This window comes from Pezoporus occidentalis, unplaced genomic scaffold (genome assembly GCF_034315485.1).
Source record: "Pezoporus occidentalis ecotype Australia unplaced genomic scaffold, CSIRO_AGI_Poc_V1 ctg31, whole genome shotgun sequence".
Lineage (NCBI taxonomy): Eukaryota > Metazoa > Chordata > Aves > Psittaciformes > Psittacidae > Pezoporus > Pezoporus occidentalis.
This window is the reverse complement of record NW_026915052.1, coordinates 4769247-4794455: the sequence shown is the minus strand read 5'-3', so window position 1 is coordinate 4794455 and position 25209 is coordinate 4769247. Positions and strand designations below refer to the sequence as shown.

The 25209-nt window shown below is 41.0% G+C and overlaps 1 protein-coding gene across 2 annotated transcripts in view; it reads right to left on the bottom strand.

Annotated features, from left to right (window-relative positions):
- Window positions 1-343: 343 nt before the first annotated feature.
- ASPG (asparaginase) overlaps window positions 344-25209 on the bottom strand; it is a 49508-nt gene continuing 24642 nt past the window's right edge. The window contains exons 9-16 of one of the 2 annotated variants that reach the window (XM_062628076.1): window positions 23548-23661; window positions 20422-20541; window positions 19225-19320; window positions 18495-18658; window positions 11875-11961; window positions 2782-2881; window positions 2400-2458; window positions 344-773 (exon numbers count right to left, since the gene is read on the bottom strand). In XM_062628076.1, coding sequence (XP_062484060.1) covers window positions 2405-2458; window positions 2782-2881; window positions 11875-11961; window positions 18495-18658; window positions 19225-19320; window positions 20422-20541; window positions 23548-23661 — 735 coding nt within the window. In that variant the 3' untranslated portion in view covers window positions 344-773; window positions 2400-2404. The remainder of the gene's footprint in view (window positions 774-2399; window positions 2459-2781; window positions 2882-11874; window positions 11962-18494; window positions 18659-19224; window positions 19321-20421; window positions 20542-23547; window positions 23662-25209) is intronic. The other variant, XM_062628077.1, reaches the window with a different exon arrangement.

The window sequence follows — 25209 nt, the reverse complement described above, 5'->3', positions numbered from 1 at the left end:
GGACTTTAAATCTGGGGTCTGTTAATACTGAGATCACATTTACAGTCCAAAGAATTACGTGTCCAGCATGTAGCAATCTTGATTATATTCCAGTCAGGATGTGGGAAAGATGCTATTAGAAACAAAACAATCAATTCACTTAGATGGTCCCACAAACATGCTTTATGGCATCTGCCTCCTACTCATTTTAAGTGAGGTTTTATAGTGACACATTGGTGAAGATTAGTACACAACTGCAGGCAGATGCCCATGACTGATTCAATTGTTTGCACTGACACTCACAATTGCTGTAATTGCAACTGAAGTGATACAAGCCATTGCAAAAAACAAAGTGAAACCAACATTGTTCCTCAGAGATTTTATTAGCTGAAATCCAGAAATGCACGATCCACTGTTTTTAATTTGTATGTGTTTACCACAGCATTTCTGTTTGCTGAGCATGCAATACTGTCCTCACTGATTTAACATAAGAAGATTCAAAAGGCCTCTTTAAAACCAGAACTTGTACATAAATGCAATACCCAGGCTCACTTGTTTTAAAAACATTTCTTTTCAGGAAAAGTGATTAAAAGATAAAGCAGCAAATAATTTTTAGAAAATCAGTAAGAACTTAATGTGACCCTAAATAAAGGCTATTTCTAAGCTCTATAGTTTTCCTGTGTGCTTGAAGCACAGCTTCCACTGTTCCTTTCCTGTTTTCCTCCCATAACCATTTAACAGCATTAATGTCCAAAGCTGGTATTTCTGAAGAGGGTGACCATCTTCTAAAGCCTCTGGAGAAAGAGAAAATGGATGTTTAGAACTAGGCAGTATCCAAAACCTTCCCAAGAAGAGATTACCATGTAGCTTGCCAAGCAAGTTCTCACACAGTACTGAAGACTTCCTTCAGACTCCCTAAACTACTGGTGGCTCAGTCCACAAGAATTAAAAGGTGATCCATGAAGAACTCGAGGGTTTAACATTCACATTTGACATGTGGCAAGGTAGATATGAATGCAGCAAAAACTTTAACTAATTTTAATGTTAGTTTTATTAATGAGATCATCTCCTCCCAGTATTTAAATTGGGATTAGACTTGCCAATATTTGGGGAAAAATACCTAAATCAACAATGCATTGCATCAGAAAGGAGTTCTGAGAAACGAAAGGCAAGTGTTTTACATGTCTCCGGTAACAGAACAGCACAGCACAGCACTGGAGAAGGTCAAATGCCCGGACAAGTTTCCTATAGAGAGACTTGTCAGCTCTGATGCTTTGAACACGAGGCTCACACCCACCTCCCATGCACACAGCTAGGGAAGCACACCTTGTACGTTAGCTGCACAAAAGAGTCATGCTGCAAGTCTGTGTCAGAGACAACCAGGCAGCTACACCTAGGGTCTGGGTAAGAGAGAGGGCATAGCACTGCCCTGTTCTGTGCCAGGAGTGGAGGAGGCGGCAGAGCTCTCCACTGAAAGAGAGACTTCAGCAGTCTATGCATGTAGCACAACTACCTTCTGTCTGTTAAGAATCTGCCCCCCATTTCTCATGATGGTTGACGACATGATATATAGGGATGCTGGGGAGGGACTCTTCATTAGGGACTGTAGTGATAGGACAAGGGGTAACGGGTTCAAACTTAAAACAGGGGAAGTTTAGATTGAATATAAGGAAGATGTTCTTTCCTGTTAGGGTGGTGAGGCACTGGAATGGGTTGCCCAGGGAGGTTGTGAATGCTCCATCCCTGGCAGTGTTCAAGACCAGGTTGGACGAGGCCTTGGGTGATATGGTTTAGTGTGAGGTGTCCCTGCCCAGGGCAGGGGGGTTGGAACTAGATGATCTTAAGGTCCTTTCCAACCCTAACGATTCTATGATTCTGTGACATCAAGCTAGAAGATGGGCTGGTGTATGGCACTAAATTAGAAGCTAGAAGGAGAGCACTAGTGGAAATGCTGTAGATACCAGAGTCGCAATTCCTGAGCGGGAAGCTGTGCAGCCAAATGGCCATGATCACCTTGCAGGTCTACCGGAGAAGGGGCTGCTCCTGTGCTGGGGGCACAGCACCCTGAAAACCAGGCGTGGCAAACTGTCCAGTAAAAGGCATTTCCTCTCTAATGCAGGCAAGTCAACAGGCCAGTGGAACAAGACTGTTGCCCTTAGTAGTTTTATTTTGGTAGCTTTTACATTCCGAACCAAGTTTTGTGGAATGCACCACAAAAGAGCACTTCCAGGCTTAGGCAGAAAAAAGAATAAACATTAGCCCAACTCTACAAAGAAGGATTAAAGTAATCAGAGATGTATCAGAAACTAAGGCAGGAACAGCAGCTGAACCAGATGCCCCAGGGTGAACTAGGGCTTAAATACAAAATCCCACTTCATACATGTATATGCTGATCTGTGCATTTGAAAACAAGATCTTACCTTCTTTACTGTTTTTGTCTTAAGAAGTCAAGAACCTCCTTATGTCCTGTAGACTCTGCCTGTAAGTAGAAACACGAATAAATCCTGCCATCCTGTGCACCAGGACATGCAAATACTTACCTGTGGGAAGTAAGAATATGTTACCACAAAATAATTAAAATAAAATTTAAATTTTAATTCCTCTGACATAGATGAGAAAATTATGGCTCCAACAATTTATTACTTCAGAACAGCATCAGATTTGAGTTTGTAACAAACTCTAATCTGCTCTATACTCCACAAAGCAGTATTTACTTTTCCCAAGCTACTATTACCCGACAGAGTGCATTATTACTCACATAGCTAGCACACCATACAGAGGTACAGACGTATGCACACTTACTACTTGTAGGGGATTCCTGCCATCATAACCAGTTTGCTTCAGGTCTGCACCAGCTAGGTACCAGGCATACAGCCCATCCACATCGCCTTTAGCTGTAAGGCTGGAAAAAGAATAATTAATACCGGTTCTAAGTATTTCGAAGTGCTCCTGCATCCTGTCACTTAGCTCAGCGGGCAAAAGATGACCCAGAACAGGCTCAACATGGCTGCCAAGGTAGAGAGGTAAGCAAAGGAACACTATTACAACAGCTTTGAATAGCTGAGCAAGCAACACAGCATGATGAATCAGTTCCTTAAATTAATAGGGCTGTGCTATAAGTACTTACAACAGGCTGGTTTCACATAGTGGGTGTGACTATGACCAAAGGGGAAAAAAAAGTCATGTAGTTTCATATTTCACAACACAATATTTATCTCATGAAATGAGTTGGGGGGAGGGCAGTGGGTAAATCAAGATGCAGCTAAGTGAGAGCACAAGCAGATGTGCTAGCAATTAGCATGCCTTATATAAAACCACCAGAAACCCCCTTCACAAGCTTGCCTAATTATGTTTGCTATAAGAAGTTAGGACAGCACATTTATGTGATCTCATTCGGACAGTAACACAGTAACATTTTTTGAGATTTACAGGATAATTTGTAACATTTAAATGAGCAGCAAGCAAAAAAAATAGCTTTTTAAAGATGACCTCTATCTGCCATGTGTAACAAGTAATGTAAAAGATCAAAATTAATCACATAATGTACACCAGATTGTTTCTTCACACATCTGGTAGTCTCATCCATAATATTTAAGGTTCATTTTGAACTTTTATTTGGTAAAAGAATGGCTAACAGCCTGTGCATATGCAAAGGCATGATGGTCTGTACCAAGCCTGTAGACAGGCTGAACTGACAGCAAGACTGGGAGGAGTACATTCAGTTTTCTCAAGACACCAACATCTGTCAGGCTGCAGACCTGAGCTTGCTTTACGCTTGCAGATTGTGTCAGCAGAACCATAATCAAGTGAGGTTGAATCTCATTAAGAAAGGGGGATCACTCCCCAAACCTTACAAAGTTCAGAGTTTGCTGCCTTAAACAGTGCTCACTCTGGGGGGAAGGCATACTGCTGGCAGAAGGGATGGAAGATGGTGACAAACTCCTGGGTATGACAACCAAGCCAGGCAGACCTGGTAGAGAGTGGAGAAGACTGGAAGCTGCAAGGGGCAGACAGTCAGATAAGCTTTTGAAGGAAACCGTGAAAGCAGGGCTGCAACATTCACTTCTCTGCTAGGCTGAAATCACTTCTGTTGTTGATTAAATCTCTTAAGTACCTGAAAAAATGTTTTCAGGTGAGTGGAAGCCTCTAATTGCAGCAGTCTGAAGAGGAAGTCAGAAGCTTTTCTTTGCAGCAGTCCCAGAGGCTGGGCATGGAAGGGGAAAGCAAACAGTCTCTCTCTGTGTTCCTCCATGCAATCCCCCCCAACCCTGAGGAAGGGCAGACCTACAGCTGGGGGTCTCTGGGGAACAGGGAAGTGGCAGTGGGGTGCTAGAAGATTTAACAGTGCTTCAGTCTGACATCATGAAGAAAAGGATCAATAAATCCTTAATGAAAATTGCCATCACAAAAAAAGGCCCCTATAAAGAATAAGGAAACAGAAGCAGGCAAAGGAAGTCTAACAGAAAGCTCAGTGGGAAGTCCTTAAGGAAGCTGCAGGAAAAAATAACCATTACTAAAAAGTGCAAGCATTAGTAAAGCAAAGAAATTGCTTAGCAGCCACTTCTGGAGCACAAGAATTATCTTTAAATATAATGATGAGTCTCTTGATGTTAACACTGGAAGGTCCCAGAATTAAGGTAAAAACAAACAAAAAGCCTACCTACCACATGACAATTACAACCATCTCCAGCACTGGACAGGAAAGCACTGTGTGCCAAAGAGAAACTCATTGTTTAGCCAGGTCAAAGCAGAAACCACTGGGCGAAGACCAGCACATTTAGAAATACTACCAACCTACACAGCCGGACAGTTCAGCCAGGATCACTGTAAGCAACAAAACAACTACTGCACTTACTGAAAATTAACTGCCTAATAGCTCCCGCTCACAAAAGGCAATTTAACCCACATTGCCAGGGGTCAAAACTGTGAAGTGTTCTCCTGTGACATTAGAGCAATCCAGATACACAGAACTATCTTCAATTTTGCAGCAGTCATTTAGTGATCAAGTGAGAAATGTATTCTATGGGGACTGTGACCCAGAGAACAAAAAAGCGATGTAGCTTGCTACAAAATTCAGACAGCACTCTGAAGAAAAGATTCCTACCATTCACTAAATTGATTATAATCAAGAACACCACAGAAGATTTTCTCCAATTTCAGATCTCCGTAGTCAAGCCATACACATCTGTATTTCCTTTACACATTGTAAGTGTGCTTCATATCATCAACTATATACACAGGACTTCTCAACATATGCTATATGTATTTTTTCCAGATATTTATGCCAGCAATTCCAACTACAAGTGCATCCTCTAAGCAGCAAGTCCATCATTTTTATATCATGAAATGGAATAAAAATAACTTCAATATTCACTTATCAGGATGTTTAAAACCTGCTTTGTTGACAAAGAACTACCTCTCACATTTTACTGAACTCTGATCGCTTTTACAGCAGATAATTAGCAGGGATGCTGCCTATCAATACTCTTGCATTTAGGAAAAATTATTATGTTCCCACTTCACAGTTTCAGCACAGTACTGAGTACAGTGAAATGACACCTTGGGGTTCCCCTCCTGCCTCCTCAGGTACTAGGATTTCATCTTTCCCAAGGACACAGAGCTCTGATTTTTCAGCGATTCTCCTTTTTCAGTGTCTATATACAGCAATTAGGAAATACTTTCTTTGGGGAGGGGAGGGGTGTATCATCACGGTGACAGAAGAGAAAATAATCCCCTCCCCCTTTTTATAATAAAAATCCTAAAAAGGCAAGTTAAAAGTCCACCACAAGGCATGGTTTGTTCCATCCTGAACACACTTGAGCTTGTTGCTCTTAGCTAGTATCTCCATGTCTCAGTTAAGAAAAACAGACTTTTTTGAAAGATAGCAGGCATTAGAACTTGGTCCTAATTCCTCCAGAGGCTTATTTATCCTTCCTCCTCCAGCCTAACTGCCCAAGTTTATGTTAAATTGAAGAAGCATCTTATTCTGAAAGTTACAGTATCACAGTATCACAGTATGCTAGAGATTGGAAGGGACCTCAAAAGATCATCTAGTCCAATCCCCCTGCCGGAGCAGGAACACCTAGATAATGTTACACAGGAATGTGTCCAGGCGGGTTTTGAATGTCTCCAGGGAAGGAGACTCCACAACCTCCCTGGGCAGCCTGTTCCAGTGTTCCGTCACCCTCACTGAGAAGAAGTTTCTTCTCAAGTTTAAGTGGAACCTCTTGTGTTCCAGTTTGTACCCATTACCCCTTGTCCTATCATTGTTTGCCACTGAGTAGAGCCTGGCTCCATCCTCGTGACACTCCCCCTTTATATATTTATATACACTAATAAGGTCACCCCTCAGTCTCCTCTTCTCCAAACTATAGAGACCCAGCTCCCTCAGTCTTTCCTCATAAGGGAGATGCTCCACTCCCTTAATCATCTTAGTTGCCCTGCGCTGGACTCTCTCCAGCAGCTCCCTGTCCTTCTTGAACTGAGGGGCCCAGAACTGGACACAATATTCCAGATGGGGTCTCACCAGGGCAGAGTAGAGGGGAAGGAGGACCTCTCTTGACCTACTAACCACCCCCCTTCTAATACACCCCAGGATGCCATTGGCCTTCTTAGCCACAAGGGCACAGTGTTGGCTCATGGTCATCCTGTCATCCACTAGGACCCCCAGGTCCCTCTCCCCTACACTGCTCTCTAACAGGTCGTTTCCCAACCTATACTGGAACCTGGGGTTGTTCCTGCCCAGATGCAGGACTCTACACTTTCCCTTGTTATATTTCATCAAGTTATTCCCTGCCCAACTCTCCAGCCTGTCCAGGTCTCGCTGGATGGCAGCACAGCCTTCTGGTGTGTCAGCCACTCCTCCCAGCTTAGTGTCATCAGCAAACTTGCTGATAGTACACTCAATTCCCTCATCTAAATCATTGATGAATATATTAAATAATACCAGCCCCAGTACTGACCCTTGAGGCACTCCACTAGTTACAGGCCTCCAACTAGACTCTGCCCCATAGACTACAACTCTCTGGCTTCTCTCCTTCAGCCAGTTCACAGTCCACCTCACTACCTGATCATCCAGACCACACTTCCTCAATTTAGCCGTGAGGATGCTGTGGGAGACTGTGTCAAATGCTTTGCTGAAGTCAAGGTAGACCACATCCACCGCTCTGCCATCATCCATCCACCGTGTTATTTCCTCATAAAAGGCTAAGAGATTGGTCAAGCATGATTTCCCCTTGGTGAAGCCATGTTGACTGCCCCTCATAACCCTCTTATCCTTGATATGCCTTAAGATGGCACCAAGGATAAGGTGTTCCATCACTTTCCCAGGGATGGAGGTGAGGCTGACGGGTCTATAGTTACCCGGGTCCTCCTTCTTGCCCTTTTTGAAGACTGGAGTGACATTCGCCTTCCTCCAGTCCTCAGGCACCTCTCCCGTTTCCCAAGACTTGGCAAAGATGATGGAGAGCGGTCTAGCAATGACTTCCGCCAGTTCCCTCAGCACCCGCGGGTGCATCCCATCTGGACCCATGGATTTATGGATGTCCAGATTGCTCAACTGGTCTCTAACCCATTCCTCATAGACTAAGGCAAACCGCTCCGTTGACCTGACTTCATCTAAGTCTCAGGGGTACAGGGCTCTTCAGGACTGCCTGCAGCAGAGTAGACAGAGACAAAGAAGGCATTCAGTAACTCTGCCATCTCTGCATCTTCTGTCACCAGGGCACCCATCCCGTTCATCAGTGGGCCTGCATTGCCTCTGGTGTTAGTTTTATCTGCCATGTATATGAAAAAGCTCTTTTTGCTGTCCTTGACCCTTCTCACCAGGTTTAATTCTAAGGAGGCCTTAGTCATCCTAGCTGCCTTCCTACATCCTCTAGCAGCAGCCTTATGTTCCTCCCAAGTGGCCAGCCCCTCCTTCCATGACCTGTAAACTCTCCTCTTCCACTTGAGCATACCCAACAATTCCCTGTTTAGCCACACAGGTCTCCTGGCCCTCTTCCTTGACTTCCTACGTGTCGGGATGCTCCGATCTTGAGCTCGGAAAAAGCAATCCTTGAATGCCAACCAACTATCGTGGGCCCCTTTACCTTCAAACAGCCTTGCCCATGGGATTTCCCCTAGCAATTGCTTGAAAAGGCCAAAGTTTGCCCTGCTAAAGTCCAGGGTTGCAATTCTACTTGCTATTCTACTAGTCCTACCACACAAGATCCTGAATTCCACCATCTCGTGGTCGCTGCAACCAAGGCAGCCCTCTACCCTTACTGCTTCGACCAGACCCTCCTTGTTAGTGAGAATGAGATCCAGCAGCGCTCCTCTCCTGGTCGGCTCATCCACCATTTGCAGGAGGAAGTTATCATCCATACACTGGAGGAACCTCCTGGACTGCGGCTGGGTTGCCGAGTGGTCCTTCCAGCAAACATCAGGGAAGTTAAAATCCCCCACGACGACCACGGCCTGTGACTGTGAGGCCGCTCTCAGCTGCCTGTAGAAGGCCTCGTCAACTTCCTCACCCTGATCTGCTGGCCTGTAACAGACACCCACAACAGTATCGCCCCTGCCAGCCTGCCCCTTAATTCTCACCCACAGACTCTCAACTCGCTCGTCATCTGTCCCTGGACAGAACTCGGTGCATTGTAGTTCCTCCCGCACATAAAGAGCAACCCCACCACCCCGCCTGGCTGGCCTGTCTTTCCTGAAAAGGACATAGCCCTCCATGACTATATTCCAGTCATGTGAGCTGTCCCACCACGTCTCTGTAATTGCCACCAGATCATAGTCTCCTGACTTAACACAGGTTTCCAACTCCTCCTGTTTATTTCCCATGCTGCGCACATTGGTGTACAGACATTCCAGGGAGCGAGCTGAGCACACCGATTTCACCCTAGGATTATAGGAGGCCTCCCAGTCTTCATCAATTCTGGAGTGCTACCCCACTGGGGCAAGCCCAGCTACAACCCCATCCCCCTTCGAATCTAGTTTAAAGCTCTCCAAATGAGCCCTGCTAATTCGTGCCCCAGCATCCTTTTGCCTCTGTGAAATAAACCTTTCCCATTTGTCATTGTCCAGACTGGTGCCCTATAAAACCAGCTGTTACCAAAGAATCCAAAGCCCTGCCTGCAGCACCAGTCTCGAAGCCAATTGTTTATGAACTGAATCTTCCCATTCCTTCCCACATCATCAGTGGAAGATGGAAGGAGTGAGGAGAAGATCACTTGAGCCCCAGACTCTTTCACCATTCGCCCCAAGGCCCTGTAGTCTTTCTTCATCCCCCTCAGACTGCGGGAAGCAGCTTCCCCCTCACCTGTCTGGAAGACCAGCAGCGGGTAGTAGTCTGTCGGGTGCACCAGGCTGGGGAGCGCCCTAGTGATATCCCTGATCCGGGCTCCAGGCAGACTACACACTTCCCTATGATGAGGGTCAACTCTGCGTATCGGGCCCTCTGTTCCTCTCAGAAGTTGCTGATTTTGAAAGGCTGCAACCTTGTATATCACTTTATGAAATCTAAGAATATCAAAGAGAAACCTGGTTTGGCTTTATGCCCTACTTAATTTTGTGAAGTACAGACTTGAACAGAGTATTTCAATTCTATACAAGCCTTTTTTTCTTTAAAAACAAACACAAAGCAACTGTTTACCAACTCCAGAACTCAATAAGCTTTCAGAGTAAGTCTGAGTGTCCCAATTTATCTCATCATGGTTTGGTTTTGCAGACAGATGACAATAATACTGCAATATGAGAAGAGATTCTGACATTTTTAACAGATTACTATCACTGAGATCTCTTTTTTTATTTCAAAACAAAGTCATGAATCAGATACCAAACACCAACAAAGTGACTCTAAAAATCAAACTAGTATCTCTCCTTAAAAAAAGAAACTGGCAAATGAAACCATGAAAGATTTAATAAGTAGATCATCCTGGCTGCACCTGTGTGCATCTCCATTTCCTACACAAGAGTTCCCACTAATACTGGCCAACTCTCAATTCTGGTTGTTACTCCCTTCCCTCTCATTTATTTAATCTTCAAAATCTTCCAACTGAACTATTCTATTCTAAAACTATAAGTCTAAACAGAAGGAAGCCAAGGAGACAGTATTAGAACACACAAATTACTGGTTATGGTCTTTTATGAAAACCAGTTTGTTTCAGAATAGGTAAGTAGCAACAGAGGGAAGATGTCTTAAAGGACTTGTTCTGTGAGCAGCTTAACCATGTTGACTGCCATGAAGGTGCAAGTGCCTGCAAGGAGAAGGCTTAAAACGAGGAGGTAAGAGGTATGACAGAGAAGTGTGCATAAGCATGGAAAATGAGTGTATCAGTAAGGTCATCTGAGGATAATCCAGAAGACGCATCTGAGACATTTTGTCAGGAGGACAAACACCAGTACATCAGATTTAGTAACTTCTAAGCATCTGGATAATGCTCTGTGGAAAAAGTCCACTTTGGTGCAAAATATTACCAGGCCTTCAAAAACACGAAGAGGAAGGAAAGCCCTTTAACTGTAGGAGCAGCCGCTATCCACAGACACTTCAGTGCCATCTCAAAGCCTGACCACTGACTCAGGCTGGCTGTGCTCCTGGTGTAGGCCAAGCAGTGACATCTGTCAGTGGGCATGCCTCTGGCCACAGCCACTACTTCAGCTGCCAGCCAGGAGAGAGCCAAGACACTGGCTCCTGACCCATGCCAAGGTGAGCCCTCTCACCCTGAGTACAGTCCTTGTTCAGCCTCTGTACACGTGCATTCCTGCCTTCTGTTTAGAAACTTTGAACTACAGGCTACCACACAATACAGATGCAGGGTGCATGATATTCCCTACAATGCTGTAGCAAACTGCATTAGAACCACATTTTGTTTAAAGGACTTCTATGGACACATTACTACCAGGTCAGCTAGCTAAACTGGTTGTGCATGTGGCACCACGGCTAAGTAAAGGGGCCAGTTTATTTGCAGAAGAATGTCATTCCCTAAGCCACTCCTCTTGCTACCTTGGCAGATGGAAGCTACACAAACCAAGAGTTTAGTTCTGTTCTATCAATCATTTGCAGTGCCCTGAGAAATGCAGATTTTAACTTCATGCCAAGTCCTGATATGAATGCTGGTACTCAGGGTTGGGGGTTTTTTGTTTGTTTTTAAGAAGAAAAGAAGAAATGAATTAAAAAGTGTAAGTAATTTTAGGAAATACATGAAACCTTCACACTATTTTCAGAGTAATTTGTAATTCAGGACCAGTACCGGAAAAAATAAAATCAAGTATCTATTTCTTTTCATAATATATATTCCTATCATTAAATTATCTTATATAGTAAAAGCAACTGTATGGAAAACCAGCTTTAACAGGGCATTATACCTTTTTAAATTAAATATATAGCCAGTGAGAGGTTGTTGGGAAGTTTTGGGATTAAACATATTTGTCTCTGTTATTTAGTTATTTTTAAGAATAATGTTGTATGATAGAGTAGAAGCCATTCCCACATAACTGAAAAGTGGATTTTAAGAAAATAAAAATGATGCACTATGTGCAGCATTATTCTCCATTTGGGATGCTATTAAATCACACCTTGCACAGCTTCCTCTTTACACTTCCTCAGTGAAAGTGCTTGGAAAACAACTGGGCGTATTTGCTTCCAAGTTCATGTAGCCCCACAATACCTCCTACTTTGGAGCCCTCTTGAGTTACTGGTGCTCCAACACAGAGCTGATTCTTAATTTCATCATTTTACTTGTTTCCTTATTATTAGTCTAGCACAGAAACAGCCACATCACGTGCCAGGGACCCAACTTGTTCTTGGAAGATGTCTACATACTGTTCTCCATTCTGAGAGCCTCTTCAGAAAAATTATCCCATTCTATCACATCCCAGTTTTAGGGCCACCTCACCTTATATAACATTTACCTGCAGAGTATTGTTCCAATGTTCTCCAAGTCCTGGCTTGAAAGGTGCGCTCCCGTTTCTCTTAACAAATTAATCACTTGTATGTGCCTTTATGAAAGGAATAAACAGAGAAAGTGTCTTGACCAGTAAGCTTTTTCCCCCTAAATCCAACATTACCCAAATACACAAACAGTGAAATTTCTTATACGATATTTGCCACTATCAGAGAACCCATGAATCTTCTCCAAGGTAAATGCAGCAAACAGAGCTGCCCTCCCAGTCAAAAAATCATTCACATACTAAACTCATGGAGTGCTAAGCTCAGCTCTGAAAATGAAAGGGATGCATCCTCTTCAGAGGATTTTTATTTTCTCTACCTTAGTGCTAGCTTAATTTAACACTTGAAATATTAGTAATTGAAATACATGCAAACAGTGAGGACATTTATTACATAGCATCATTCCTGTACTTTACAGAATACAATGCACATATTTATCAGTTCTGAATAAAATTTATTTGTTTCAGTTAAGCAATGAATCTTTACATCAACACAGTTGCTAATCAGGTGTTGTTTTGTTTTTTTTTAGGAAGTATTCCTTGTCCTTTCCTTTGAGATAAAGGGACAAATGGATATTTAAGCACTACCAGCCAATTCCTGTATCTTAGTCAGATAATTGAGAAAATCTACAGAAAAAGTCAGTCTCTAAAGGTACTACTGTGGATAGGAAATACCATGACAGATGACAAATGTACAACACACGTTTTTCACAACTGACCTAGTGAAAGGTTCAGAACTAGGTTTGAAAAGGAGGTGACAGCCTGCTTCTCTGCTCAACAAATGATCTACTTTACAAATCCAAACACTTTTTTTCGCCTCCAAAAAAACTATGATGACACCAGTATATCAGGAATAGTTTCACAGTTCCTCTTATAAGTAAGTCACTACACCATAACACTTTAAAACAAAGAGTTGGGCATGTCATAGGGTGTTGAGGCACTGGAACAGGTTACCCAGAGAAGCTGTGGATGCCCCATCCCTGGCAGTGTCCAAGGCCAGGTTGGATAGGGCTTTTAGTAACCTGGTCTAGTAGATGTCCTTGGCCATGGCAGGGGGTTGGAACTAGATGATTTTGAAGCTCCCTTCCAACCCAAACCCTTCTATGATTCTATGATCATTGTAATATGAAATATGTGGGTTTTTCCAACCCATTACCTAAAGCCTCATCTGTAGTAATTAAAAACAAAAGTAAGCTTACACATACTTTCTGCTAAATCACTTGCATTTTCTTTGGAGGTAGCCATGGACCTTTCCATTTTAGAACTTGGCTAAACCACTTATCTCATCCCTGTACCTCTTTTTAGGAAACTCCATCTAGAATGAGAATTTACCTTACAGGGCTGTATTAATCCTCTGTAAACTTACACATTTCATGTATGAACTTAATTTATAAACTAAGCAAAGAACTGTACAAAGGCTGTAGGAATCATTTTGCTTTTCCAAACACAGGTTACTTAACCTACCAGACAGATTATTTTAAATTGTACTTTGTTTCATGTGCATAAAAAATAAATAATCTTTCTTCATTTCATGGCAAAGTGTTGCTGGAACAGCACATGCTGCAGGTTAGTTGAGCTATCTGAAATATTTTTTCAGGTGGGTCCCTTACGACATGGCTAGTCATCCACAAGAATCTCCTTGAGCCAGCAAATAATGGCACAGCTTCCTATTTCAGTCTGTGATGAAGAATGAATTCTACATATATGACATTTTTAGTTCAGACTGAAGCAGAACAGTAGTCAGCTGAAGAGAAATTTGACATAAAATAGATTAAAGTAGAATATGTCTGTTCACTCAAGCTCACACTGGATACAGAACTGAAAATGGGAAGTGTCTGCTTACTCTCCAATGACTGCCCTATACCATTCCTTGTTTCCTACCTTGTATTTGAAATCACAGCATGAAACTAATGCTTTTTAAAATAAAAGCTATGAAAAGATAAAAGCATGAAAAGATAAAAGGCAGCAAAGCATGCAATGCTGTGTGTTATCTTGCCTCAGTGTGTTTCCCCTATGAAGTCCGTATCCTTGAATTCTAATGAAGAGACAGAGCTGGGTTTTTTTCCCCTCTGTTGTAACTAATTACTACTCACTGGTAGTGAGATTCCCTCCAGAAAGCATTTCATGCCCCACCTACACCACATAGACATTACAACTCTGAGTGGGACTCTATAATTTGATACAGACAGATCTGGGAGCATTCACCCCACATTTAATACACAAATTTAAGTGAGGAAAAATAGTGGTTTGAAATAAGATAAATATTTAAGCATTGAACCTACGAATGTTTACAATAAATGCTTACAATAAAACATTTCTAAATAGAAGTACAACGTCCTGATGACTGGGAATCATTCAAAATCATGCTTCTTGGTATGAAGAAGAGGAAGTGGTATATACCACACTGCTTGCTAACGGAAGGGTAAGAGAGGGGAAGAATAAGGACAAATAGTATTGGACATCTTAAAAGTGTTAAATTTAGCGCTGTGACTATGAAGAACATAGTCCTATATACAACATACTGTGACTATGAAGCAACAGATCCATCCAAGAAAGCAAATGGACCACCTCACACATTCCCATCACTCAACATGAAAACTATGCGGGAGGTAAGTCACACTACAGCTTGTTCCTACTTGCACTCAAACAGTATTTACATTCTGCAGAAACTTAAGCCCTATCCAGAGTACTACTTCTCCTGTCTTGTACCTACCATAAGAGCATTATTACTATTTCAAGAGGCTGGCTGTGAATTTTCTGATACTGTTATGTCTTAGGCACATAAGAGGTATTTGTCTTTAGAAGTTGTTTAAGTACTGCTCTCCTGTGGCTTTACAAAAGCCTCACAAGGGTCACAGTTTAGCTGACCTGAAGTTCAGCTGATGTCATGAACCATGAACTTCTTGGGAACAGTTCAAATGCAAATCCCATTTTAAGGTGACAGCATAAAACCAAAAGCAGAGCAACTGCTGGACAATGAAAGTCCAAGGTGCAGAAGGAAGGCCAACACCATCATGTTAACCCGGAGTGCACAGCCGCTTGTCTAGTCTAGCCCCATCTGATAAGCAAAACCATAAGGAGCTGTTGTCACCTGCGGACTGTTCCTGACTCTCCCTGTTCTTACCAAAATGTGCCTCTTGTTCAGACACTGCTGTAGAAGAAATGCTATTTTGCATATGTTATTTAAGTTAGCCTTTTCACTGTCATTAATCTGCTCTCTGAAGGAAAACACAGACAAAAAGGGTTTCTAGTGTCTCCTCCCTGCTAGATTCCATTACTGATAACACTGGAGATAAAATCCCCAGCATATACAAATATTTTAATGGATTAATAGCAAAATAAATGATTCAGTGTGGTCTTCAGCATTCACTGCTATGAGTGAAGTCTGAGTTCCACTTAAAAGCATATGAACTCTTATGGTTCATGAGGGTTCTGGATTCTACAGTAGTCAAGGTGCAGTACAGTACATATCATCTTAGGCCCTCATTTGGCAGATACTTATTAGAAGTGAATCAACTTAAAAAGGGATGAATCACACATGTGAAATTAATACACATGTAAGAGTTCGCAGGATTGGGGCCTTAGGGTGCACACCTTCCACCAAGTCTCTTTAAAGAAACACAGGTGTCATGTATATCCAAACTTGACTGGCTTCATTCTTTTTCATGCTTGCTCCCCTAGCAACTGGAATGGTTATGGCAGCTTAGTTTTACTTGTTTGGTTTTCTCCATCATATCAGTGGGAATTTTATGCTCAAATACTGCAAGCACAGGCTTCAGAGCATTTCTGGAGTCAGTGGTGGTTAGATTTTCACTCTGCCTTAGATTTCCTGAAGTAATGTAAATGTAACCTTGCAAAATATCAAGTATTTAAATTCATATTTACGTGGGAGGTAATTTTACTGCTTCTAATCTGATGTTCTCACAGCACTGTATGAGCAACTCCCCATTTTCAACCTTCTACCACTGCTCTACAAGTAAGTGGAAGTACTGTTACTACATTAAATATACACAGTTTTTTTTAAAGACATCTTCCTGCTTAGAGAGTTTCTATTATTAAAAGAATATTATTCTATTGTTTTGAAAATGAATTATCCCTTCAGGGTACTGTAAGAAATTAAAGGAATGCTACTAATTTTGATATGTCAAGCACCTGGCCTATATTAACAGTGGTCTGTTTTAGCTTCATGCGTAGAGTGCATGAGACTACACACAAATAGCAGTTACAAATGAAAAAGCAGAAATGCAGTAGTTTATTTCTTATTTAGAAGTGGACTCCACATTCTATCATCTAAAGAAACAAAGAAAGAGTCCCTTAAATTAACAAAAATTAAGAGATTATCATTGGTATAGCTCAAGTAGCCAGTCTGCTGGCTGCTACGTTAAGAAGCTTTTAAGAAGAGACGTAACTCCTGATCATCCTCACAAATTATAAGATGGAAAAGAGACATCAGTCACCATTATATAAGCTTGCACGCTTAGGTAAAAGGCAAGCTACTGACAAATGTGACACAAAAAACTGGAAGAAAGCTATTTTTAAGATGAGTGGATACTCTACTGCAGTTAAATGCCAATTAAACAAATATTAATTCTCACAAAACACGATTAAGCTGATGCAACATTCAGTAAAATTGAGAAAGTTACAATATTAAACAGTTTAAAAACATTGACTGCTCAGAAAGATCAGTTTTCCCTCTTCCTTCTCTGCCTCTTTGTACACTGCATCAGGACAACCTTTTTGCTTTCTGCATGCAACTATTTAATAAATAGAATTTAAATATTTCTATAGCAGAAATATTTTTAGTGGGTATCTAATTATGCACATATACAGCTGTCTGCTCTTTACCATTCTCCTTTATATGCTTATCAGTGTGAAATGCAGTGTGAGCACACAGCAGATCATAAAAACACATTTATAAGATTAGTTTTAAGTCTACTCTTCCTCTTACTCCAACAGTAAAAACAAAAAGAGAAACTGAAAATGGTTATGGTGCAGTTTCCTTTTACAATTCCCTATATCAAAATGGGTGTGCAGTTTTAAAGTGTTTAAGAGTCATCGTAAGAGTCTGATACAGGAGTGGCAATGCAAAGGAATCCAAACAACAAGCTCATGTGAAATTCCTCAGGCAGTAGATGGGTGCGGTAAAAAAAGTAGGTGCCTGATTTGCAGGAACTTCTAATGGTATCTAATACTTTAGCATTTTCTCACATTGGACCAGAGCCACCTCTATTCAACTGCAAGGTTATTTGTTTGATTTGCTGTTGGGCTTGTTTTTGCTTTGAGTTTAAGGGTTTGCCACTGAAGGACTTACATATTCATGAGATAAAGCAACAACTACAAAGCCATAGGGGACCATACATTAGGTATGGCAATAGCACAGTGTGGCCACACAGGATTTCAAGCCTCAAGTTAAGAAAGCATGTTGAGTTTTCCACATCTGGTCTTTGAGACAGAAAAAGCCTTCAAGTTATTCCTGCAGCCAATGCAATACCAGGACTGTCAGACCTCCCACGCAGGTAACTCCAGCCTGACAGACCAGGTAAACTTGTCAGCGTTAGAAAGCTGTAGGAGTATCTGGGGAGAGACATCCATGAAGACCATGAAAATCCTATCACTCCAAGCTCCTTTACAAAAAAAACCTTCTCTCCTGCCATCATACAGACTGAATATGAGATAAGGAACTGAAAGTGGATCAAAGAAACAGGAGATTAGAGCATGCAGTTTCTAACATGTTAGAAGACCAATGGCTCTATGAATCCCCAGGCTATATAAATTGTTTTAAAATTGAATTTTGATAACTGATAGCGTTTATAGTCTGTGCTATGGCCATTCCTTAGGACTATACAACATGGAAGAAACTAGTAAATTGCATGCCCATGACTACTATTCAAGATCTGCTGAGATCCAGAAGAACAGGAAGAGGAAATCCACAGAGCAGGCTGAGCCATGCAGCCATCCCATATAATTAGGAGTGGGCGGAAAAGAAAAATCAAAAAACCAGTCACCGAGCAAGAGACTCGGGAAAGCACTGGTAGAAGGGAAAGATTAAACGTACCAACCTACCAGTATATTTTGTGCCAATTGAAACAGTCTGCGTTTGATGAGAAAGGAGAGGGCAGAAAGAAAACAGCCCTTGGTCCTGCTAGCTCACTTCTGACAGTCAAAAGGAGTGATCAGTTTGGCTCTGCTTTATGAGGAAGCTTCATAACAAAGAGCGGAGCCCTGAAATTACAGACAAAGTCTTGGCATGAAGGTAGCAATAAGTTACCTTATGCTAAAATTCTGCATGCATACCAAGTTGTCTGCTTTCACAGTGTCACAGAATGGTTTGGGTTGGAAGGGACCTTAAAGATCATCTAGTTCCAACCCCCCTGCCATGGGCTTTCATGTCATATTATTTTGAAACAATCTTAATTTAGACTAGTCACATTCTTTGAAATGAAGCTGGTTTCTGTTACTTTATCTGATGTCATTTACTTGTTTGCTGAGACAAAACAAGACCAAACGCAAGTATGGACTTTAAATCCAGAATGACAGAAGGCTCATAAACATTACATAGAGAAGTGTATAAATTATTTTGTTACCTGAACTTGATCGCATTCATCAGCGGGGTAGATCCGTATCTGTCTCTAGCATAAACAGTTGCACCAGATGTCAACAAATACTCAACTAATGGTAAATGCCCTTCAGAGGCTGCAATATGAAGTGGAGTTCGGCCATCATAGTCTCCACAGCTCAGGTTTCCACCCTACAAAAAGACAGATACTTTGCATACCACAAAGATAATGGCCACACATGAAGTTGTTGGTACAACAGTCGATGCATACAACACATTTACATTCTGCCACCAAAATGGTAAGCTTGTCAAATTTACTTAAAATTTACCTTGTGGCATTGTTTTAGCACCAATAAAGACACTTATTCCACCTTCTGCATGTTCTCCCCTCCACATATTTGCATTATTCATTCCACCTTCTCCATGTTCCCCCCTCCACGTATTCTCATTACAGCCCCTTCAGATATGCTCTTTATTGCAGTAGACCACACAGCAGCTTTGTGCCTACAGTCTGCTAATTTTACTTGTCTTAGTTTATTGTTATTTTCAAGATATATTTATCCTTACTCGAGCCCAATTATTGAAGTCTCAGGACCAAAGCAAAGAGAGAAAAAAAGAAAAGAGGTGTAGAAGATAATACAGTGAAATGTCTGATTCTAAGACTTAGGTAGTTGCTTACCAGTAATTATAGCTTCCTCCTGTCATTTACAACTCTATTTAAAAATTAATGTTTTGTACAACTGTTAATTTTACATTACCATTTCTGCTATGGCTCTTAGTGCATCAATGTCACCCAGTTTAGCTGCAGCACAAGCCAAAGGTGGAATTAATGCATCTCTTATGGCTTCTAACTCCTGAGAAACAAATTAAATTAAACATTAAATATCAGCCTCGCCTCTAATGTGATTGATGTCTAAGTCATAAAAATACTACCCTCGCTTTCATGTAAAGTTTCCAAATTAGTCATTTGGATATTTAAAAATGGTAGCATTTAGTTCTTGGAAGGAAAGAAGTCTTATGTTTATTTTACATTTTGTCGGTCTCACATCATAAAATTTATATTCCTCCCTGGCAAAACTACAATAACCTGATACGTATATATACTTATGCCATTTAAACTATGTACTTATTAACATCTCAGTACTGCCACAGTTTCACATCAGTACAGTAAGAGAAACAGCACTGGTAGAAGTTGGGAAAGACCATATAGTCTAGCCACCTCAAGACTGGTTCAACTGTCTTAATGTGATTCCTCAGACATTTGTGTAACCTGTACCTCCAAACTTCCACTGACAAGCCCCACAGGCCCCCTAAATATCCTCCCATTTCTCAGACTTACTAAAGAAGAACCATACATTCAGCATTCATTAGCTACTAAAAACTCCATCTTCCCTGAAACCAAGCCAAGAGAAAAGCAAATACTTATATCTTACAATCAATACTGTATTTTCTGATTTGCCAGTTGTGAGGGACTAATACTAAACACCACAAGTTACACTTGTATAGTGCTTCCCTAGTAGCAGCCTTCTATGACTGCATGTAAAATTAAGCTGGTTTCCCCATTATTATTTGGATTCCTCCAAACTGTCAATACATTGGACCACAGAAATACTAAGCACTTCTTGATATCATTGACAGCTTGAATTACAGCAATTGTCTGAAGCTTGTTACTGCAACTAGGCAGCCAAAAAAATAAACTCAAGATGGGGCTACAAAGAGGGAAAAAAAAAAAAAAAGTTAATATGTTTTTAATTAAAAACATTTTAATGTTATGCTTGTCATTGTGTCCTTTCTCCCTAACCCAACTGGTTAGCTGGGACACTCAGTACTGAAAAATAACATAAAAGCTCCAATGTTCCATTTTCTTTCAGCTTTGCAGTTCATCTTTAAGCTAGTCTCATTTAACTGAGTTTACAGCTTTACATGAGTTCAATTTTAAATATTTAAGTCTGTACCTCCTTGCTGCTGATACTCAGAGATTTGGCAATCACTTGAATAAACTTGCTATCTCTCAGAGAGATCTTGGCTCCTGTGGGTACAACAGTCATTTCTCCTCTTAGATTCTCACTCAGCATCTGAAAAGCAAGCAATCAAATCCTTTGTTAGCAGAGGAAAAATATGGTAGCAGCCTAATAAAAAAAACCTTAGGTCAAGTTAGAAAATTGTTTGGAGAAATTATGGAAACTAACTGAATGCAGACAAAAGATTAAAGAAATAGTTACTGTTCCATGAAGACTGCAAGTTTAAAAAGGGGGAGGGGCAAAAGGCAAATAAAACTTTCTTCCAAAGCAAAGAAACAAAAATAAGCATATAACAAAACACCCCATTTTTCAGTGTATGTAGACAAAAGTTTCCTAGTGGGGTAAGCTGCAGCCTACTTAAAAACACAAAGATAGTAAGTAATTAGCAGAGTAAGGCTGAAGACCAGAATATTCTGAAATGCTGCCTTTTGCCAGCAATCTCAAACCTCAATACTCCTACACGGACTCTGTATGTAGGCCTCAAAACAAAGCCAAGTGCTGCCTGTGAATAGTCATGTATTTCAGTGGGTTTTCAAATGGCTTAATTAGCCCAGATTTTGTTAAAATTTGGCCACAGAGCCAGCTTTGAATGCAGAGAGTCTACAGTAGTTCTAGTAATTCTGTATTAAACCAGGCGTGTAACAGTTTGCAGGATGGGTGCATGCAATAATATAACCAGGAAGAAAAAAACCAACCTACAACCAAACCAACAAAAAGTCTGCCAATTCATGTATAGCAAGTGCTTGAATATGGCAATAAAGAAATGAAAGTACTCCAAAACAGGTTCTGGGAAACCTGGAGAACAGAGTGTGAAGCTAGCCATTAAGAAAAAGCAACTAGATTCCTCAGTTCTGACAATTTTACATATTGGCACTGTTTCACAAAAGGCTGCTGATGTAGCTATAAAGGAGGACGTAGTTATTTCAATTAGAATTTTAAAAAGCAGGATTGTGAAAGTTTGCAAAAACCAGATGGGATGTTGGAAGGAGGAATGCCCCAGGTTTACTTATGTCTAGGCATGCCCTTTATTAAAAAACCTCCAAGAGCTGACAACACTGTAGTTGTCTGCTGGAAGAGTCCCATATGCATGTAACTCAGAGGATACCAACTGCTTTGGCGCACTTTTAGAGTCTGACAGGTTGAGATCATTGCTTTGCGCAGGTAACCTTAGCAATTGGCACCTGTGCTAAATGCACCCAATGGAAAGCCCTGTGTGCCTTAGTCCTACCAGCTCTGCAGCCATTTGCATGTGTCTGGGGGCACATTCCTTGCTTCTTCATGTTGAAAGAGAATCCTAAAATAACCACATCAGCTTCAGGAGAGCTTCCGTCTCTTGGGAGACTATTGTTTGGTGATATGTTTAGCTGAAGATATTGCCACAGACAACATATTTCCAGGCTTTCTTCTTCTCATGGTCTCTACCACTCATTCCTGCCCAGGCAGTGCAGCATGCTGCTTCCTTACTTGTGCCAACACAATTGTTTGTGGGTATGTACAATGAGTCAAATGAGGAAACTGATCCTGCTTAATTCAAAGAAATTGCAAAAGTTATTTTGTTTTTCAAACCATACAAAGGAGGTTCCAGTACCACCACAGAAAAACTGCCTAACACATTCCAAAGGGCAGCACATGAAGATGCAGGAGTACCATATGCCAGTGGTACCTTAAACATCCTATCTCCAAGTCCTCACCTGAGTAAGGCAGCTATCTCACCTCAGCAAAGTGGATCTCAAATTAAGTTTTAACTCACACACCTAGGCAGGAAGCCAGCTGGGAAAGTCACTCCTGTCCCAGGTCAAATAATTCTCTGTGCAAGAAAATTAAAGTCTGCATTAAAAAAAAACAGGCCAGTTTGTTCCAGGGTCAGCGAGTGTACCAGAGGGACATCAGTGAAAAGCCTGGGTTTCTAAAGTGTATGTACACAAACACATGCAATACCATTACTCTTCACACAGCATTTTGTCTCCTGTCAAGCATATTCTTGCACACAGTACATTCTTGCCATCCTCACCAAAAAAACCACATAGCTCCTCCTCTCATTTTTCATAGCCAGGGCTTTGGCAAACAACCAAAAGCTCAGAGTCTGAAACTGTTTCTAAGCATGCCAAGTGGTACTTCCAGCCACCCTACTTATCATCCTAGGTATCCAAATATGTTTGTTTGAACAGCTGCTACTGGTTGGAAGATGTTGAACATGAAATAATGATCAAATTTGTTTCAGTTTTAATAAAAACAGAACATCCTAAGATACACATGTGCATGCAGTGCTTAAGTCTAGAGAGTGACTCATCATGATGTCATCTCTGACAGTGTCAGGATTATGATTTCACTGCATGTGAGCACAGAAAGACATGCATTCCTGCAGACTGCTGCTCCCTTATCCAATTCAGAACTATATGATCCTTGTATAAAAGGAACATGATATATAACTATAGAATTTGAGAAAAAAAGTCTTGATTAAGCACAATGAACAGTAAGAACACTGTTAAAGGGGTTGTGATTTTAAAAACAGTTACAGTTGGTCCTTAGAATAATCCTCTATTTTTTATGGATTTATAAAGTGTATATCCTCTTAGAGAAACAAACCCTAACCCTGTCATGAGTAATGCTGTAAAGGAAGAGGCTGTAGGCAATATTTATTTTCAGAATTAGCTTTGTGTAAATGAGTCTTGGATGAAATCTTTTACCACACTAAGATCAATGGCAAGATCTTTGTTGACGTCAGTAGGGTTAGGATTCTGTCTTCCATGTAAATTTCTACATATGGGTTTTTAGTACAGAAATGTCCAAGGTAGCCTACCACCATTTCAAGACGCACTTTTATGGTTCGGTGATGGTTTTTACCTGACTTATACAGAGAATTCTTTTCTCTCCAATCTACATACATTCATTTGCTTATCAGTATTTTCCTTTAGGATAAAAACATGCCCTGTTCACATTATCGCTCTAGAACCATTTGCTTTTAAATGCAAGACAGAAGCTCAAGGCATTCAGCTAAGCTGAAGTCAGCACAGTAGATGGGAAAGTTAAAGCCTTTCGAGGTTACACTGAAATATTTACCTGCCTCTTCTCCTCCCAGCTAAGCTTACTCTTGCTGAGCGTGTATGACAGTTTAGTTAGGGCTGCCTCTGGCGTCATATCACCTCCAGGAATTACGCCAACATCAGCGAGAGTCTGGATAAAAAGGAATAATGATTCCAATTAGCATAACATTCAGGAATACCTGCATGTACAGAAAATTTATATGAATGATGAGTAGCTACACAGAACACAATATGCAGCTGTGCTTCCACTCTCTTGCTCCTCTTACTGCCACTGTAATTTTAGTTATCAAATACTGAGCAAATACTAAAAACAGATGAATAAAAATGGGTTTAAATTCCTTTTCATGCAATAACACATAAGAATTCAACTAAACGCTTGCCATGGTCACTTACTATGCTAAAAGGGAAAGCTTACAGATCTGTATCAGCTATCTGCAGAGTTGTCAGATTCCCTTTATTGAAAAGCTGCAGTTACTCTGTTTTAACCCAGTGGCATTTTGAACATTGTCAAGTAGGCTGTTCTCACACAGACATATTTACCGTTCTTTTATGGGGCATTGCTTTGGATTAACTCCAGCACTACAGCATGCTCCCAGCAGGAATTTTTCAGATCCTTTCAGGCCGCACTAGCAGTGTACGATTTAAAACATACAATTAAAATACATAGTTTACACACTTTTTACAAGAACAACTGAAAAAGATGTCCCTTTTAACTTATCTTCCTGGTAGTAAAAACCCCAAACATATTTAAAACAAAGCAAAAAAGCAGAAGGATCTTTGCCATGGTCAGCAAGGCCCATATATGTTTCCTCATGGGAAAACACATAAAAGGAAGTTGAGAAATACTTTCTGTACTGCAGACCTAGCCAAAGACTGTTAGGGCTTTTTCAGTTTGAGAAAGAGGAGGAGGAAGGGATTTCCCAGCTTCCTTCCTATACCTAAATTCCCCTCAATTATAAGTGTCTACTGTGCAGATGGATCAGAGGCCAGATATTCAGTTAATTAAAACAAACACTTCAAGGGAAACCAGGGACTCAGCTGACCCACATGGCTAGCTTGAATGAGTAAAAAATAGCTTAGCCACATGCAAAGACCTGTGAAAGATTTTATTTAAAGAAAAATCAGAGTAAACTGAACGTTACAACAACTTCCCAGCACTGATCCATGGTACTTCCTCCACTGAGCAGTTCCTTATGAAAAGGAGAAAGCAATGAAAGAACAAGTGTGAAGTAATTTCATAGGACTTGGGATTGTCAGTGTTCTACTCAAAAGATGCCAAGAAAACAGGGCAGCCTCCACCAATGGATACTGAAGCAACATAAAACATGCTTCATACAAAAAGAAGAAGCCAGAAGTAAACCCATTTCCACATAGCCTTGAAGTAGTTCAGTAAGACCTGAGCAGAATCCTTCAATTCAGCCTAACAGTCTGGACCAGAGTGCAAAAAGCCATTTTAGAGGCGTCCAGTTGAAGAATCTTTTAACCAAAGCATAGAAAAGGTTTTTCTCTCCCTTCCATACATTTTAGAAGTTCATTTCAAGCAGAAGATCACATAAAAGCTAGGCTTCATTCTCATGTTGCTTTTTCAAATATAAGTTTGGTGTCTCTTATTGACCTAACTGCTTTATTCTTTCCCTGTGGTGTTCTATATAATCCATGTATTCCTATCCTATTTGCT